Here is a 19,254-nt window from a genome sequence, read left to right as displayed (position 1 = left end):
TCCAGACATTTCTCTAGAGACTCAACCATAAACCAATAATACCTGGATTTTTGTCTCTTCTAGAACCAAGTATTACTTAATGAGATCTATCGTTATTTTTTTAAGAATTTATTAACGTTGATTTTACATCATATTTTAAATGACAAGTTTAACGTACAAGTGTTCAAGGAAGGAATCTCTATTTATAATCACTGGGACTTAGTATTAAGAACTTAATCACAATTAGGCTAAGGGTTTGTATGTCATAGAAACATATTAATTTATGAAATAAAACATTATGTCTATAGAGTCATAGGTTTTTATGTTTATATTTCCATTACAAAGTCCATAGCTTTGGGTGTGCAGTTATTGAGTCCTCGCTCTTGTGCTCTTTGGATTTAACAGCCACATATTAAGGATACCATGCGCCTTTTGATCCTTAGGTCTTGACTTGTCTCACTCAACATGATTCGCTCTAGATTCATCAACTTCCCTTCAAATGCCATTATTTTATCTTGTGTGTTGGCTATGTAGAATTCCATTGTATATATATACCACATGTTCTGTATCCATTCATCTGAAGTAGGGCATCTAAATTGTTTCCATCACCTGGCTATTGTGAATAGTGCAGAGATAACATAGCTGAGCAGGTGTCTTTATAATATCTTGGGTCATGATGTTCAGGATAGATGCCCAGAAGTGGTATGGTGGGATCGTAGGGAAGGTCTCTTTTCAGTTCTTCAAGAAACCTCCACACTGCTTTCCAGAGTGGCTGAACTAGTCTGCATTCCCACCAGCAGTGTAGTAGGGTTCCTTTTTCTCCACAACCCCGCCAGCAACTGTCATTGTCTGAGTTCAAAATCTTGGCCATTCTTGTTGGGGTAAGGTGGTATCTTAGGGTTGTTTTATTTGCATTTCCTTTATGACCATAGATGATAAACAGTTTTTCCTGTGCTTTTCTGCCATTTTAATCTCTTCTTCTGATAAATCTCTCTTTAGTTCCCTTGCCCATTTAGTGAATGGTTTATGGGGTTTGGGGTAAGCATTTGTCTGATGTATTGTTGGTGAATATCTTTTCCCAGTTGGTTGGCTGTCTCTCTACTTTTGCCACTATGTTTTCATCTGTACAGAAACTTTTTATTTTTAGGTAGTCCCATTTATCGAGTCTCTCTCCAACCTGTTGTGACCTAGGATTCTGTTCAGGAATCTTTTGCCTGTGCCTGTGAGTTCCAGTGTCCCTCCTACTTTATCATGTAGCAGTTTCACGGTTTCTGGTCTGTCATTGAGGCCTTTGATCCACTTTGAGTTAATGCTTGTGCATGGAGAAAGGCTAGGGTCAATTTTTAGTTTTCTGCATGTGGCTGCCCAGTTTTGCCAGCACCAATAATTGAATAGGCTGTGTTTGTTCCACTGTATATCTTTGGCTCCTTTGTCAAATACAAGTTGCCTATAGGTATGTGGTTCTATTTCTGGGTCTTCTATTCTGTTCCACTGATCTTCTGGTCTGTTTTTGTGCCAATACCAAACAATTTTTGTTATTATGGCTCTATAGTAGAGTTTGAAGTCTGGTATTGTAATACCTCCAGCATTGCTCTTTTTGTCTAGAATTGTTTTGGCTATTCTAGGTCTTTTCTTGTTCCATATGAATCTTTGGATTATATCTTCTATTTCTGTAAAGAATGTCTTTGGGATTTTGATGGGGATTGCGTTGAATTTGTATATCAATTTTGGCAGTATAGCCATTTTCACTATGTTGGTTCTCCCTAGCCATGAGCATGGGATGTCTTTCCATTTCTTAGTGTCCTCTTTAATTTCTTTCATTAGGCTTTTATAATTTTCATTGAATAATTCCTTTACTCCTTTGGTTAAGTATATTCCTAAGTATTTTATTCTTTTGGGGGCTATTGCGAATGGGACCATTTTCTTGATTTGGCCTTCTGTTTGTGTATTTTTGGTGTACAAGAAGGCTACTGACGTCTGAAGGTTAATTTTGTATCCTGCCACTTTGCTAAAGTGGTTTATTAATTCTAGAAGTTTGGGAGCAGTGTTTGTTGGGTCACTTAAGTAGAGGATCATGTCATATGCGAATAGCGATAGTTTAATTTCTTCTTTCCCTATGTGGATCCCGTTGATGTCCTTTTCTTCCCTTATTGCTCTTGCTAAGCGTTCCAGTTCTATATTGAAGAGAAGTGGATAGAGTGGGCATCCCTGTCTAGTTCCTGATTTTAAGGTGAATGGTTCCAAGTTTTTCACCATTTAGTATACTACTGGCTATAGGTTTGTCATATATGGCTTTAATTATTTTGAGGAATGTACCTCTTATTCCTATTTTTCTAGTGCTTTAAACATGAATGGATGTTGTATTTTGTCAAATGCCTTCTCTGCGTCCAGAGACATTTCATATGATTCTTATCCTTAGCTCTATTGATGTGATGTATTACATTGATTAATTTGTGAATGTTAAGCCTGCTTTGCATCTGTGATCATAGTGTATGATTTTTTAAATTTGTTTCTGGATCCTGTTGGCTAATATTTTATTGAGGAGCTTTGCATCTGTGTTCATAAGAGAGATAGGTCTGTAGTTTTATTTTTTTGTTGGGTCTTTCCCTGGTTTGGGGATGAGAATAATATTAGCTTCATAAATTGAGTTTGGTATTGCTCCTTCTGTTTATATTTCTTGGAAGAGTTTTAAGAGTATAGGTGTTATTTCATCTTTAAATGTCCTGTGGAATTCTGCAGTGAATCCATCTGGACCTGGGCTCTTTTTGGTTGGCATTTCCCTGATTGCTTCCACAATTTCGTTGTAAGAGATTGGTTAGTTCAATTTGTTTACCTCATCGTTATTCAGTGTGGGCAGCCTATATTTATTTAAGAAATCATCCATTTCTACTAGATTTTCTTGTTTCTTTGAATACAGGTCCTGGTAGTACCTATTCATTATAGACTGAATTTCTTGGGAATCAATTGTGATTGTTCCCGTGGGGCCTCTAATCTTGTTTATTTGAGTCTCCCCTTTCCTTTTTTTGATTAATCTTGCCAGGGGTCTGTCTATTTTGTTGACTCTTTCAAAGAACCAACTTTTTGATTTATCAATTTTGGGTATAGTAGATCTTATTTCAATTTTTGATAGTTCTGATTTTATTTTTGTTATTTTTGTCCTTCTAGTTTTTTTTAGCATCAACTTTTTCTTGCTCCTCTAGGTGTTTCCATTTTTTTAGGTTATTTCCATGCAGTTCTTCTGTCTTTTTAATATGTGCTCCTAGTGTGATAAATTTGCCTCTTAGAACTGCCTTGCTGTGTCCCATAAGTTCCTTTGTGATGTTTCTTGATTGTCATTACATTCAAGGAAGTTTTTAATTTCATTTCTGATCTGATGTTACCCAGGAGTTATTCAGAAGTGTGTTGTTCAGTTTTAAAGTGATTGAATGTGTTTTGACTTTGTCTGTGTTGTTCAAAATTAATCTGACTCCACTGTGGTCTGATAGGATGCATGGGATTATATCAGTCCTCTTGTATCTGCTTAAGTTTTCTGTATGAACTATTATATGATCTATTTTGGAGTGTGTTCCATGTGCTGCTGAGAAAAATGTAAAAAGTTTCGCCGTTGGGTGGAAGACTCTGTGTATATCTGTTAAGCCCAGCTGGCCTATGGTGTCATTTAAGTCGATGGTGTCTTTGCTTAATTTTTGTTGAGTTGACCTGGCATTTGTTGAGAGTGGTGTATTGAGGTCTCCCACTATGATTGTGTTTGAGTCTATCTTGTTCTGTAGTTCTAAGAGAGCTTGTTTGACGAATTTGGGTGCTCCCATGTTGGGGGAGTAAAGGTTTATAACTGTAATATTATCGGTATGGATTGTACCCTTTACTAATATACAATGGCCGTCTCTATCTTTATGTACTGATTTTACTGAGAAGTTAATTTTGTCGACCTCCATCATCCACTGGAACCTAGTCCATCTTTCCCCACAAGTTATGTTCTGTAGAGCCTTTTAAGCTTCTTTACTCTTTCTTACACAATGTCATTTACCTTTGTATTTTCTGTTGTTAGTGGCCTGTTTATTAACTGTATTGATTGTCATATGCGTTTGTTCTTGTTAACAATCCCTATAATTTTGTAGCAAAAAAATTACATGGCCAAGTGCTGGTGGTTCATATCTGCATCTGTAGGTATTCAGAAAGCTGAGGCCTGAGGAACACAGTTTGAAGCCAGACTAGATAAGAAGTCCATAAGTCTTCTTAGTTCTAGTTAACCATCAAATAACCATGAGTGGAACTGTGGCTCAAGTGGTAGAGCACTAGCCTTGAATGCAAAAGTTCAAGGACAATACCCACCCAGTCCCTGAGTTCAAGCTCAGGAATGATAATGTGAAAGAACAATTGAGTTCAAGTGAATGAGTTGTACTGTTGAAAAAAGGACAAACTTGTATTATTATAACATTAGTTTTTCAGGACATAATTGTAACCTATTTGTGTGTGTGCGCATGTGTGTGTGTGCGTGTGTGTGTGTGAATATGTCTGCCAGCACTTATGTTTAAACTCTGGGCCTGGGCAATATGCCATATCTCTTTTGTCTCTAGGCTAATTCTCTACCACTGAAGTCCCACTTACAGGTTTTTGGTGGTTATTTGGAGATAAGAGTCTCACAGACTTTCCTGCTTCACCTGGCTTTGAACCTCGATTCTCAGATCTCTGAATAGCTAGAATTACAGTCTTGAGCCACCAGTGCCCAACCTTCAATCCTTTATGATCGCTCTTAGCAGATGACAGGATTCACGTGAATCAATTATAAGAGCAAAACATCAGAGCAACACAAAATCTCAGATCCACACAAGATCCCAGCTTTTCCAGTAAGAGAGGAACACCCAGGCTGAGTGCCAGAAGTTTTATTGTAGGGGTAGAGATTCAGTCCTTCTTGGCCCTTAGCCTCGTAGTCCCCATCACACCATCTTTTCAAATCCCTCTGGAGTACAGCTCCCCTTCAGTCAACCAACTGCAAATTCTGTTCTCTGCTCTTAGAATGCCTCTGTGTGCTAGGAGAGATTTCAGGTGACCCATCTCAGAGCACAAGCATTGCTAGCCTAAAGGACCATCTCCCATTCCCTTTCTCACCCATTTGAAAGGCCAAGAGTCTGTAGTCTGTTTCATTGATTTCTATTCAACAGGCATTAAGACTCTTGAGTTGCTTAAATCACTGTGATTGTAAGCACACAGCTCACAAACTTGCATTTAGTTCTTATTTAACCTTGAATGTTCTGTATCAATCAGGCCTAATAGCAGTTTTTAGGGTAGCAATTCCATAGATGTGTATAGTAGCTTTCATTTGTATTCAACCCTCCCTCTGGTCAACTGCTTCTTAAAAACAGCCCTCTTAATTCCACATATAGCTTGTTTGTTTGTTGCAAAATCTTTTCTTGCCAGTCCAGGGCCTTGAACTCAGGGCCTGAGCATTGTCCTTGGTCTTTCTCAAGGTTAGAGCTCCACCACTTGAGCCATAGCATGACTTCTGGCTTTTTTATATACATATGTGTTACCAATGAATTGAACCCAGGTCTTTGTGTATGCTAGCTAAGCATTCTAACACTAGGGCAAACTCCCAGCTCTGTAAAATCTAATCTCTTACATATACGATCACTTCCTTTCTGCATGATTTAGCTCTCCAGGCTTATTCATTGTCCTGAATAATGACATGATTTCTTGTTGTTTTGTGTGTGAGTCTTGTCAAGTATGCATCTATCTGTATAATATATCATATACGTATACCACACTTTATCTACTTTTTAATACTTTAAGATGGTTTGGGGTGTATACAATTCTTGAAATTTGTGCTTTTGCATTGTCTGGGGTTTAAACCCTTAGCCCCATCATTGTTAGGTAAATGCTTAAGCATCCAAGCCACATCTCCAAGCCTTTTGAATTTAGGTTATTATTTACGGAGGGTCATACATTTCGTCCAGGCTGGCCTCACACCATGAACCTCCTAGGTATATCTCTCCTCTTGAACTGTGATTATGGGAACATATGTAACCAGTCCCAGCTTATTAATCAACATTGGGTTCATTTTATTTATGTTTGTTTTTACCATGAATGGCCTGAAACTTCCATTTTCCCTATCTCTATTTCCTAAATATCTGAGATAGAATACACCAGCTAATATCCAAGTAAGATTTCAATATTTTATTTGATTCAATCAGAAATATATTTTATCTGTGAATTCTGATGATGTAATTCAATCTGTAATCACTGAAGAACCTATACAAATTAGCATAAGCCCAATGCCTATTCCTTGTGACTGCTTATAGAGATAGTTGGGGATTGGGTCCTTTCTCCTATCTGTGTCTGTCATTGTTTTGGTTCCAGTTGGAAAGAATTCACCTAAATGGGCTTTTTCTGAAATATTCATCTGTTGAGAAATAATACAGTTGTTCAAAAGATGAGAATTCTATCTCAGATTAGATGCCCAGTGTAAGAGGACATGGTGAACAAATAAACTTGCAAGTGAGATACTGGTCACTCCCATCTGTAATCCTAGCTTCTCAGGATCTGAAATCAGGATCACAGATATAATTAACAGTCTGTGAGACTCTTATATCCAAGTAGCCACCAAAAGAGCCAGAAGTAGAGTTGTGGCTCAAGTGGTAGAAACCTAACAGAGCCACAAAGGCTAAGGAACAGCATTGAGTTCAAAGCACCAAATAGACACAAACACAGGTACATATGCACACACACCCACACACACACACACACCCACACACACACACACACACACAAACACACACACACACAGCCACCTCAATAATGTAAGTCAGTCATATTTATAACAAATTCCCTGAGAATATGTATGCCTGAATTTTTAAAGTATTTCCTCATGTCTGAAAGACTCCTTTTGTCAACTCATGTATGTCTGCATAGCAATGGTTTTCTTTCACATCGTTGATTATATTCCATCTCACGTTCCTTGTCCTTATGTGCTAAGGATCTGCAGAGAATGTTATGAATACTCCTTTGTATCACATGTATACCTTGTATCTTACTCCTCTCAGAAATTTTCTAGGGATTTTTTTTGGCAGTGAGAAGACTCTAAAAGTAGAGAAGTTCCTCTTTGGATTGAAATATATTGATGATATCTGTGGGCATTGCTCCTGAATACTGGTATCTTATCCAAATTCATTAAGATTGCAGCTGATAGTGTTCTTTAGTCTCAGGGCCTCACACTTCTTTGGCAACTATTCTACAATTAGAGACATTCCAAATCTTTTGGGTTTTTTTTCCCTCTAGCTTATTTTTCAACAGGATCCTGTGTTGGAGTCAGTTAAAGCACAGAGGGAAGGAATTTACATATGGAAAGATGATGCAATTAGCCATAAAGGGAATAATTATTTCTCTATGCTCCACTCAAAATCAGGTGTCATTCTTGCATTATTTTGTCCAATTAATTTGTTTGGAATCATGTCAATATATTTATGGCACTTCCTTATTGAGTCTTATCAATTCTATTGAAAAATTTTGGTATTCTATCATATTAGTATTTGTATATCTTGTTGCTTTGTCTTACTAGAGATTCATGTTCTTACTAATACACTGTTTTTGCTTATTGATAATTTTTTTCTTTCATATATTTTTTATTGTAATTAATAGAAGGGTTAAATTTTATTTGCCAGGTAGAAGGTGCATTAATTCACATACATTGATACCCTTTCTCATGAATTTGTCTCCATTTCCCTCCTCCCACCCCCACCCCATCTTGTTTTCCCCCCTTCCCTATCTGATATCACATAACCAAATACAAATATATGAAAGATATCAGATAACAAAGTGAAATACTGTAACAATATGAGATACCCAAGGGACAGCAAAAGAGATGAGAGATAACATAGTACATTAAGGACAACAATCAATCATTATATGACTTTTGTTTCTATATCCTAGAGGTCCTTTCATTTAGCATCATACTGTAATACACTTTTTATAGCAGTAATGAAGTTTGAACTCAGGTTCAAGGTACTTTCTCTGAGCATTTTATTCTCAAGGCTAATGCTCCACCACTTGAGCCAGCCACATCCACAACAGTTTTTGGTGTTTTGGGTGAGATTAATTGTAGATAAGAGTCTTATGGGCCAGAAGTGTGGCCTGGTCGTAGAGTGCTTGTCGAGCATGCACAGAGCCCAGGATTGATTCCTCAGTACCACATACACAGAAAAAGCTGTAAGTGGTGCTATGAGTCAAGGAGTAGATCACTAGCCTTCAGAAAGTTCAGTGCCTAGGCCTTGATTTCAATCACCAGTCTGGAAATAAAATAGCCTCATGAACTTTCCTACTTGGGCTGCCCTTGAACCACAATTCTCAGTCTCATAAATAGCTAGGATCACTTGTAGGAGCCACCAGCATCTGGCCTAATAATGAACATACATTTATGTAAACGCATAGGTATTTGGTTCACATATAGCAGAAAGAATAATTGGTTCTGATATATCTCCCAATTTTTTCTATTCATTCCAATAGTCCACAAAACATCTGCAGTAGAATTATTCATTCAGATTAAGCATAAGTAGCAACTCCTAGCCATCTCGAAGGTATTCAACAGTTATTCAAGTATACCAAGTTTCTTCTCGTATTCATTTTGGAATTTCAATAAATTTAGTATTTTACCCAAAGTTTAGATCCTCCTAAGATACATCTCTATCTCTATCTTTGTCTATCTATCAATCTATCTATCTATCTATCTATCTATCTACTTATTAGAAAAAAATAGATGAGAAGAAATTAAAATGAATGGCTACATCCAATGCCAGGAAGTAAGAACTAAGAACCTGAATGAAAAGAGAAATTATGAAATGTAACACATACATTAAGTACAGTGTCATAAGTTAGAAACACACACACACAAAAAACTCTAATCAAATGTAGCTATGACAAGAGAAAAGAATGGGTAAACACAAAGAAAAAGAATTGTGGTTAGATACACATTGCATCCAGAGATTCAAGATTTGTTATTTATATTATTATAAAAATTATTATTAAGTACTAAAAAGAGGCTACAATTTGTAAGTCAGGTTATGAATAAAATGTTTTTTGGACATTTTCACTTCTTCTGTTGTCCTCCACCACCATCCCAGCATTCTTAATTTATATATTCAATTTCAGGGCCTCGGCACTGTCCTTGGGCTTTCTCAAGGTTAGCACTCATCACTTCAGTAACAGCACCACTGCACAGCTTTTTCTATGTATGTGGTTCTGAGGAATCAAACCCAGGGCTTTGTGAATGCTAAGCAAGCACTCTACCACTAAGCCATGCTTCCAGCTCCTCTACTCCGAGTATTTCTTTCTGCCTATTCTTGATTTTGCCTAGGGGAGAGCAAAGGCACAGTGATCATGCCAATCTCCTGAGAATCCTCAGGAGAGCTCTCTTGATGTCCCTGTTCCTCAGACTGTAGATGAAGGGGTTCAGCAGAGGTGTGACCACGGTGTATATCACTGCCACCACAGCCACCATTCTGGGAGACTGAGAGATGGCTGAAGCAAGGTAGATGCCGGTGGTGGTACCGTAAAACAAGCCAACCACAGACAGGTGAGATCCACAGGTGGAGAAAGCTTTGTACTTCCCCACTCTTGAGGGGATTTTCATAATGGAGGTAACGATGCGTGTGTAAGAATAAAAGATCCCTAAGACTGGGACACCCCCAAACACAACACTCACCACGTAGATCAGTATGGAGTCACTGGAGATGTCAGAACAGGCAAGAGTGAGAAGTTGAGAAGCCTCACAGAAGAAATGGGGAATCACCACCTCCATGCAGAAGGTCAGATGGGACACCATGGAGCAGTGCATCTGGGCATCCAGGAGGCTGAAGAGCAATGTCACCAGAACCAACCCTCCACAGAGACGAGGGTGCATGATGACTTGGTAGTGCAGTGGGTGACAGATGGCCACCAGGCGGTCATAGGCCATCACACCAAGGAGCAGACTCTCCAGACATCCAAATAGGACAGAGAAGAACACCTGAGTCAGGCAGCCAGCATAGCTGATGGATTTGCTGTGTGTCTGGAGGTTGGTCAGCATCTGGGAAACGATACTGTTGCTGAAACCAAGGTCAGCCAAGGAGAGGATGGAGAGGAAGAAGTACATGGGGGTGTGGAGGTGAGGGTCAGAGCCCACGGCCAGGATGATGAGCAAGTTTCCCAGCATGGTGACCAGGTAAAGTGTCAAGAATAACACCAGTAATAAGGACTGGAGTTCAGGATCCTGTGAGAGTCCGAGGAGGAGAAATTCCCAGACACAGGTGAGGTTGTCTGCCTCGCTGTGGATGGGACATCTGGTGAAAGAGAAATAATGTTTAGTCATAGGATTTTTTAAAATTTATTTTTAATGCAAACCAAGGAAGATGGGAAAACAAGATGATTGGGAGTGAATGGGGAGTAAAACTTAAGAAAGGGTATCAATGATTGAGAAGTAATGCACCTACTATCTGGCGATTGTAACTGTAACTTTTCTATACATTACCTCGATAATTATAAATAAAGTGAAGAAAAAGCAAATCCAGAGGAATAAGTGTCCTTGTGGACTGCACATTCAAATAAGTTCAGGAATATTCCTGAGCTGAGCTCTTTAATAAAACTCATTGGAGTCTATTAAAGCCACTTGTTCTGTACTAATCCAATCTGTGTTCGGTGGTTCCAAGAACTCTGGACTCAAGGTCATTTTTTGAGATCATACATCCTGATCTCAGTTTCTTCTTTTTGAAGGAAAAAAATAGGAAAAGGGGATATCCTTCTCTCCCTAAGGGAAAAGTAATCTAACTACAAGGACACTATGAATTTTTCAAATATAAGTTATTTTATTCATGTTCAATATTCCTGCTAATGATAAGAATATAAATCCTGCATGTCTCAGGTGGTTTACATGTATAATCTGAAGATCTAAAGTTCTAAGAGTTAAAGATTTCCGTTCATAGTGAACCTAGGCTGTAAAATCTCTGAGCTTCTTATTTCCAATTAAAGCAAAAAGTTGGAAGTGGAGCTGTCACTTACGTGATATTGTGAAAGCCTTAGTGAAAAAGTTCAGGGATAGTGTCCGGGGTATAAAAAATAGATACATACATAGGAGAAAAATCAATCATCTTTCAATGGGTCAGCAGCTGGTTGTAGAAGGCACATTGTTTGGGCCTCTAATTACAGGGAAATTTTCAGAATTCTGTAGCACAATTTATGACCCTTACCTTGGTTTTTGGTTTACTTTATCCAGTCTTTATATACCTGGTTTATGGAGATAAAACTCTTCTCAAATGTTGTGCGATTGGGGGTCAACTATTCTTTTTAGTTTTTATTCTTTTAACATAACTCAAAATATAGCTGTTTGTCTACTGTACATCTCCTTTGGATAATTAATTTAATGAACCAAAATCACAAGACAACAACACCCTAATGACAATTCTGAACTACCATGCACTACTATTGACAAGTTTAAATAATATTATATGGTGATGGTCAGTAAGTGCAGAATTTGTATTTGTGTTTCTCTCTCTCTCTCTCTCTCTCTTTCTCTGTGTGTGTGTGTGTGTGTGTGTGTGCGCGCGTGTGTGTGCATGTACGTGTTTGTGTGTGTTTCTGTGTGTATCCGTGGTCATGTACCAGGAACTTGAAACTAGAGCCTAGAAATGGTCCCTCAGTTCTTTCATTCAGGGCTGGAACTCTACTACTTGGGTGGCAAATGGGAAATTAGAGTCTGCTTGACTTACCATTGATGGGCTATCTTCAAACTATGACCCCCACACCCCGCAAGAGTTTAGGATTAGAGAAGTAAGCCATGGGCACTCAGCAAGTGCAGAATTTTATCATGGCTTCACTATCTCAAAGAAATATATAAGGTTGTGTTTGCCAAACAGGTATTTGCTACTGTCTATCTGGAAATGATTTCCTCATCAATGACATACCTCCATTAGGTGTCATAAGAAAACGATGTCCACAAACACAGCAGAGCTTGAAGCTGCAACTCTGCCAACTTATGGTATTAGTTCAAAGCTTTCTAACCTGTTGGGATCTGAGGATCATGGCTCCAAGTCAGCCTGGGCAGAAAAGTCCCTGTGAGACTTTTATCTCCTCTCAACCATTCAAAACCCAGAAATGGAGTTGTGGCTCGAAGTGCTAGTCTTGGGTACAAAGATCTCAGGAGCAGCACCCAAGCCAGGATGTAAAGCCTGATGACCAATAAAAATTATTTGAACTTCATCCTTATTCGTAAAATAGATAGAATACCCCCCAAATTCAGACTCTTGATGAAAACTCAAACTTTCATCTCTCCTAGCAACAGAAATATAAGTAGGGAAATTTTTAAAGAACATTAAAAATATCTTGACAATTTGGTCATCAATAAAATAGGTATAATGTCACCTTACATGTGATTATATTTAAAAAATTAAATACGATGTGCTCTATTGTTTCTTTTTTATTTTTGTTTCCTTGTATTTGAATTTGTTTAGTTCTTGGACTTGAACTGAAAGCCTAAGCAAGGTCTCTGAATTTTGTCCCACTGAAGGCTGACCCTCTAAACACTTGAGCCACAGCTCTAATTCCATCTTTTTTAGTGGTTAATTGGAGATAACATTCTCACATACTTTCCTACCCAGGCTAGCTTTGAACTGTGAACTTCAGATCTCAGCTTCTTGACTAGGTAGGAATAAAAGCATGAGCCACCTGAACTAACCATTCTTAGAGATTTATTTTGTGGGAGCCATAATCTTCCCCAAAGTATTAGATTGTCATAAACTAGATCATGTGCAAGGAAAGAAAAATTACCTATGAGAGGAATTCTACCCTCACAATCTAAAGACTTTAAATTTCCTGGGCTTCTGAACTCAACTTTGCATTCTGGATCCTTTGCTTCTGGCTCACCCACCTGCCATGACTGAAGAGGTTATGAGGAAATACACCTGTTGTCCTCCTCCCTCCTAGCCCTGTAACTCACTGAGATGCCCTGGGCTTCTGTTGGAACGTGAACAGTGCGTCTCCATCCTCTCCCTTTCCCATCCTTGGTGTGTCAGCAAAGTTGAGGTTTGGTCACCACAACCGCTAGGCAGGAGGAGTCATGTGTGGACCCCTAGAACCACAGAGTGACTGAACGGAGATCACAGGACTGCCGACTCCCCAGATAGGAGCAATGGCCTGAGTAGGTAGATAGAGAAACAGGACTGATCATTTATAAATCTAGCACCTTGAGATCTCAATGCACAAAGCTCTGCATTCACTAAATTGCTCCTTGTTATTTCCAGTCTCTGAGGACATGATGATTGTAATGGATGATGAAAGAAGAAATTGTCTTTGAAAATAATCAGGCCCTTGCGATTCTCAGGAGAAATCTGTGTGCCAGTGAGCTTACAGCAATACCTAAAATTTATTATGTATTAATATCTCAACAATATTAACACAAATTATGTGTGACTTAGATTTTGATAGTGCAACTATTATTCCTATCAGGTAATTTGAGGGGAAATTAGGAATTCTAGAGCAAATATCCTGCGGCATTTCTATTTTCTTCAATATTTGTATTTAATAGGAACTTTTTGGTAGCTAAGGTCAGACTAGGGTTTGCATTTACTGGAGATGACTAGGGTGTATTTTTCCTCATTTAAATGATGGCCAAAGTCAAATGTTTGTTTTTGTCATTGAAATATGATGGGCAGCCTGCCACGTCTGGCTCATGCCTCTAATCATTTCTAACTCAGGAGGCTGAAATTTGAGGACCATATTTTTGAAGCAACCTCAGAAAGAAAAGCCCATGATATTCCTATGTCCCCTACACCAACAAAGAGCTAAAAGTATGTGAGACTGTATTCAGGCACAATAATTGGGATGCCCTTGAAATTTGATGTGGTGTAGATAAACCTGAATGACAAGATAGGCATGAAAATTATGGCAAAATCTCAACAGATATGAGGATCTAAACAGTACACACGTCATAAAAAATGCCGCAGGCACCATCAGAAAAAGCTGGCAGGAACATCATGTACGTAATAATTAAATAGCAGGGAACTTCCAGTTTCTTGGGTGACTTTAAGAAGATTCTTGTAGGTACTGTCAGATATAGTAAAAGAAAAATGCAGCAACAGATGCAAGGACAAGAACCACATGATAAACTCAATAAGTGCAGAAAATACATTTGACAAAATTCAACATCCCTTTATGAAAAATGCTCTGGAGAAACTAGAAATCCACGGAACATTCCTCACTATAATACAGGCTGCTATGACAATGTTATTGTCAGCATTACACTCAATTGTGAAAATCAGGAAAGAGAGGAAGATGGAAGAAGGTGGTCAAACAACAAGGAATTACTTTAGTTTTCTGAACCCTAACAGGAGATTTCAGTTTGTAACAACACTTCTCTTTGAAAGATTGACAACCATAGGTATAAAAACAATCTGAAAAACAAAAAATACAGCCAAGCTGAGAGTCATAGGAACTGAATAAACTCATAATTTCTACACATAAGCACAGAAAATCACAAAAACAGCTCTCCCACACACACCCCATTCTCATGCCAGTTATGTGAGATAGTGTCCTGTTTTCTGCCTTGAACTCTAAGACCCACCAGCAGACTGCAGCATCCTGATGCTGGAAACTCCCACACCAGACCCAGAGAGAGCAAAGAGAGGCAGAAGCCAGTTGAGAAGTACAGGACACCCAGACCTAGAGAATTTTCAGCGTCCCAGTGGTCAACCTACAGTGAATGTGCAATCGTCCACCACTTGAGAGCCATGGGAGCCATCTGGTAAGGGGAGCCGTTCCCTGGAATGGCAAGTGGATGGAGTAGCCCAGTGACCAGGCAAAGGGAACAGTTCAGCAGTGTGGCAAGGAGTGGCCTGGTGGTGCGAGTGATTCAGTGCATGTCCATCTAGGAGAATATATATAAGCTTTCCTGTTTCCACCACATAACTGACTGAATTCCCTCCAACTACTCTTCTTCTTCTTCTTCTTCTTCTTCTTCTTCTTCTTCTTCTTCTTCTTCTTCTTCTTCTTCTTCCTCCTCCTCCTCCTCCTCCTCCTCCTCCTCCTCCTATTCTTCATCCTCCTCCTCTTCTTCTTCTTCCTCTTCTTCCTTGTCCTCTTCCTCCTCCTTGTCTTCTTTTTCTTCTTCCTCTTCCTCTTCTTCTTCTCATTATTTGTTGCATTTTATTGTTAGGATAATGTATAAAGGAGTTACAGCTACATTCATCAGGTAATGGGTCCATTACTTCTCAAACCTTGATACCTTTCTCATGTTTTGTCCTCCTTTCCCTCCCCTTTCCTCCTCCCAAACATCTTGGTTTCCCTCTTCCCTTCACCAATTCAAATAAACAAATAAGCATATATACAATATACCAGGTACCAAAGTCAGATACAGTAACAATATGAGATTAACCATAAGTGAAGAAAAAGAGAAAAGAAATAATTTCACATAGTAATGAAGAACAATCACAAAGGTAAACCTCTTGTTTTCATAACCTAGAGTTCATTTCATTTAGTCTCATCCTGCATGACCATATGTACATAGCTTTTGAGCTTTTGTGACTCTCTGCTAGAAGAATCCTAGATGTGTACTAATTATTACAAATGAGGGAAGCCATGGAAACTATGTTCCTTTGGGTCTGGCTTACTTCACTTAATAGGATTTTTTCCAAGTCTTTCCATTTCCTTATGAATGGGGCAATGTCATTCTTTCTGATGGAAGCATAGAATTCCATTGTGCACAAGTTCCACATCTTCTTGATCCATTCATCTGGATTGGTTCCATGTTTTAGTTGTGGTGAATAATGCTACAGTGAACATCATTGTGCTAATGGCTTTAGTATGTCTTTGTTTCTGGACATTTGGGTAAATGCCAAGAAGTGGGATGCTGTGTCATAGGGGAGCTCTATGTTTATTCTTTTGAGGAATCACCATACTGCTTTCCAGAGTGACTGAACGAGTGTAGACTCCCACTAACAGTTTAGTAGTGATCCCTCCTGGCTACATCCCCACCAGCATCTTTTGTTATTAGATAAATTGATCATGGCCATTCTAAATGGAGTAAGGTGGAATCTCAAAGTTGTTTTGATTTGCATTTCTTTTATGGACAGAGATATCCACCATTTCTTCATATGTCTGTAGGCCATTCTTATTTCCTCTTCAGAGAAGTGTCTATTTAAGTCTTCGGCCCATCTTTTACTGGGATGGTTGTTTCTTTGAAGATTTGGGCACTGTCCTTGGACTTTCTCAAGGCTAGAGCTCTACCACTTGAGCCTCAGCACCACTTTGGCTTTTTTTTTCTATGTATGTGGTACCGAGGAATCGAACCCGGCTCTTCATGCATGCTAGGCAAGCACTTTAACCACTAGGCCAAACTCCCGGCCAAGAGATTTATTTTTTGAGCAGCTGATATATTTCAGATATGAGGCGTTTCTCTGTTGTATGATTAGTGAAGATCTTCCACTCTGTGGGCTTTGTATTTAACCTTTTATTTATGTCTAGTGTATCTAATGTACAGAAGCTCTGCAGATTAATGCAATCTCATTTGTCCATAATTTATTTAATATGTTGTTTTCAGGCAATTATTAAGAACGTTTTGCTCTCCTCCTCCTCCTCCTCCTCCTCTTCCTCCTCCTCCTCCTCCTCCTCCCCTTCTTCTTCTTCTTCTTCTTCTTCTTCTTCTTCTTCTTCTTCTTCTTCTTCTTCTTCTTCTTCTTCTGTATGAACCCATATTCAAATAGGCAACTAATATTTGATAAGGAAGGATGCAGTTGGTGCTCAAGTGGTAGGATGCTAGCTTTTGTTAAATAAGCAAAGCAAGAGAATTCAGGCCCAGATTTAAGACCTTGGACTTGTATGTGCATTCACACACCACACACACACACACACACACACACACACACACACACACACACACACACACACACACCACACAGGATAGATGCAAACATAGACAAATATTTTAAGGCACCTGCACACAGACAGATGGACAGACAGACAGACAGACAGAGAGACAGACAGACAGACAGACAGACACACACACACACACACACACACACACAGAAACTCTCACACACACAAAGATATTAACAAAAGGCTGAGACTGTGAAATAACGGTTCGAATTCTGGGTGGAAGATTTGGAACATTTGCTTGTCTCTGAAGGAGAATTCCAGTGATATGGAAGGAGAAAATCACACCTCATTACCACAATTTCTCCTCCTGGGCCTCTCAGATGATCCTGAACTCCAGCCCATGCTCTTTGGGCTCTTCCTGTCCATGTACCTGATCACCATGCTCAGAAATCTGCTCATCATCCTCGCCGTCACCTCTGACCCTCACCTCCCCAACCCCATGTACTTCTTCCTCTCCAACCTCTCCTTCCTGGACATCTGTTTCAACTCTACAAGATGCTGGTGGACCTGCAAGTACAGAATAAAGACATCTCCTATCCAGAGTGCCTGACACAGATATATATTTTTAATATGTTTATTGGATTGGATAATTTTCTACTGACTGTGATAGCCTATGACCGCTTTGTGGCCATCTGTCACCCCCTGAATTACCCACTCATCATGAGCCCCTCTCTGTGTGACCTCTTGCTTGTGATATCTTGGATCATCATGATCTGGGTTTCTCTGATACAGATTTTTTTAATGAAGTAACTGAATTTCCCCAAAGTCCCCAAAATCCCCCACTTCTTCTGTGAACTGGCCCAGGTTCTCAAGATGGCCAGCTCTGATACCCTTGTCAATAGCGTATTTATGTATGCGATGACTATCCTGCCAGGTATGTTTCCTCTCTCTGGCATAGTCTTCTCTTACTCTAAGATCATCTCCTCCTTATGGAGAATGTCTTCCTCTGTGGGTAAGCACAGAGCCTTTTCCACTTGTGGCTCTCACCTCTGCATGGTCTGCTTGTTCTATGGGATGGTGTGTTGGGTGTATCTCAGTTCTGTCCTGAACAATTCCTTCTCCTATGGAAGCATGGTGGCCCACAGTGGTGTACACAGTGGTCACTCCCATGCTGAACCCCTTCATCTACAGCCTGAGGAACCAGGATGTGAAAGGAGCCCTGGGGAGACTCCTCTGCAGAATGGCCTCTTGACATGGAGAGAAACGTGGGGTTTACAACTACTTAATCCATCGTGTCCCCAAGGCAAATGTGGATCTCAATGTATTGATTCTTTTTCATTCCTAACAAACATGTCCATTTTGTAATATTTCCAATGTATTTGTGTGTGTGTGCATGAGTGTATGTGTGTGAATGTGTGTGTGTGTGTGTGTGTGTGTGTGTGTGTGTGTGCCAGATCTGCGGCTTGAACAGTGTCCTCTGAGTTTTTTTTGCTCTATTACTCTGCCCCTTGAATCCAGCTCCACTTTCAGCTCTCAGTGGTGAACTGGAAATAAGACCCTCATGGAGTTTCCAGCGAAGATGGCTCAGTTTTATCTACATTGCAGCAAAAGTCAAGATCATTCTAATTGTTGTGCCTGAAAATAGTCTCATTTTGTACCACATTTCTATACCTATTCACTTGATAGTGAATATGCGTTGATTATTTGCGTACATTGATTAATGGGCCAAATTTGCTACTTTATCTTTGACAATGGGAGTGTAAATAAATTTCATCTTAGCGATTTCATTTCCTTTGGATAGGCATGAATTAGTGAATGGCTTGAAGAAACATAGTCCTATTTTCATTTTTATTTTTCTGCAATCCTCAAAATTACACAATACTTGCACTAATATAAATTATAATCAATATCATTCTAATGTCTTGCTCCTTTCTCTTGCTTTTTGGTCCAAGACTGGGACTTGAACTCTATATTTGATGCTTTTACTCGTTGGCTGGCACTCTACCAACTGAGCCATGACTCCAACCCTCATCTAAACATTTTTTCTATATCATTAGTGTCTTTTTGGCATTTTCAGTATGAAGAGATAAGAAATGTCATTATATAATAATAAAGGGAATGATTCATGAAAAAGTAATCACAGCTGTGTATACTTATGCATCAAACAATGGCATGATTAAATATATTAAACACTTTTGGACTTACAAAATAGAATAGTCCCCACCAGGATAATAGTGGAAGATTTTATTTATTTATTTATTTATTTATTTATTTATTTATTTATTTATTTATTTATTTTGCCAGTCCTGGGCTTAAGCTCAGGGCCTGACCACTGTCCTTGGATTTTCTCAAGACTAGAGCTCTACCACTTGAGCCTCAGCACCACTTCTGGCTTTTTTTCTATGTATGTGGTACCAAGGAATTGAACTTGGGTCTTCATGCATG

At 39.1% G+C, this 19,254-nt stretch overlaps 1 protein-coding gene and 1 pseudogene across 1 annotated transcript; one reads left to right on the top strand and one right to left on the bottom strand.

The window, feature by feature from the left end:
- Positions 1–9,346: 9,346 nt before the first annotated feature.
- Positions 9,347–11,912, bottom strand: LOC150068915 (olfactory receptor 7E178-like). Its single transcript, XM_090330285.1, has 2 exons — positions 11,903–11,912; positions 9,347–10,266 (listed from the first exon to the last, which is right to left on the bottom strand). The coding sequence occupies exons 1-2, from the start codon at positions 11,910–11,912 to the stop codon at positions 9,347–9,349; spliced, it is 930 nt and encodes a 309-aa protein (XP_090186411.1).
- A 5,222-nt stretch (positions 11,913–17,134) lies between these two features.
- LOC150068914 (olfactory receptor 7D11-like) lies at positions 17,135–18,061 on the top strand (annotated as a pseudogene).
- Positions 18,062–19,254: the final 1,193 nt, after the last annotated feature.

The sequence above is a fragment of the Megascapheus bottae genome, chromosome 1, assembly GCF_031878675.1.
Source record: "Megascapheus bottae isolate mThoBot1 chromosome 1, mThoBot2.hap1, whole genome shotgun sequence".
NCBI classification, from domain to species: Eukaryota; Metazoa; Chordata; class Mammalia; order Rodentia; family Geomyidae; genus Megascapheus; species Megascapheus bottae.
This window is presented reverse-complemented; position numbering and strand designations above follow the sequence as displayed.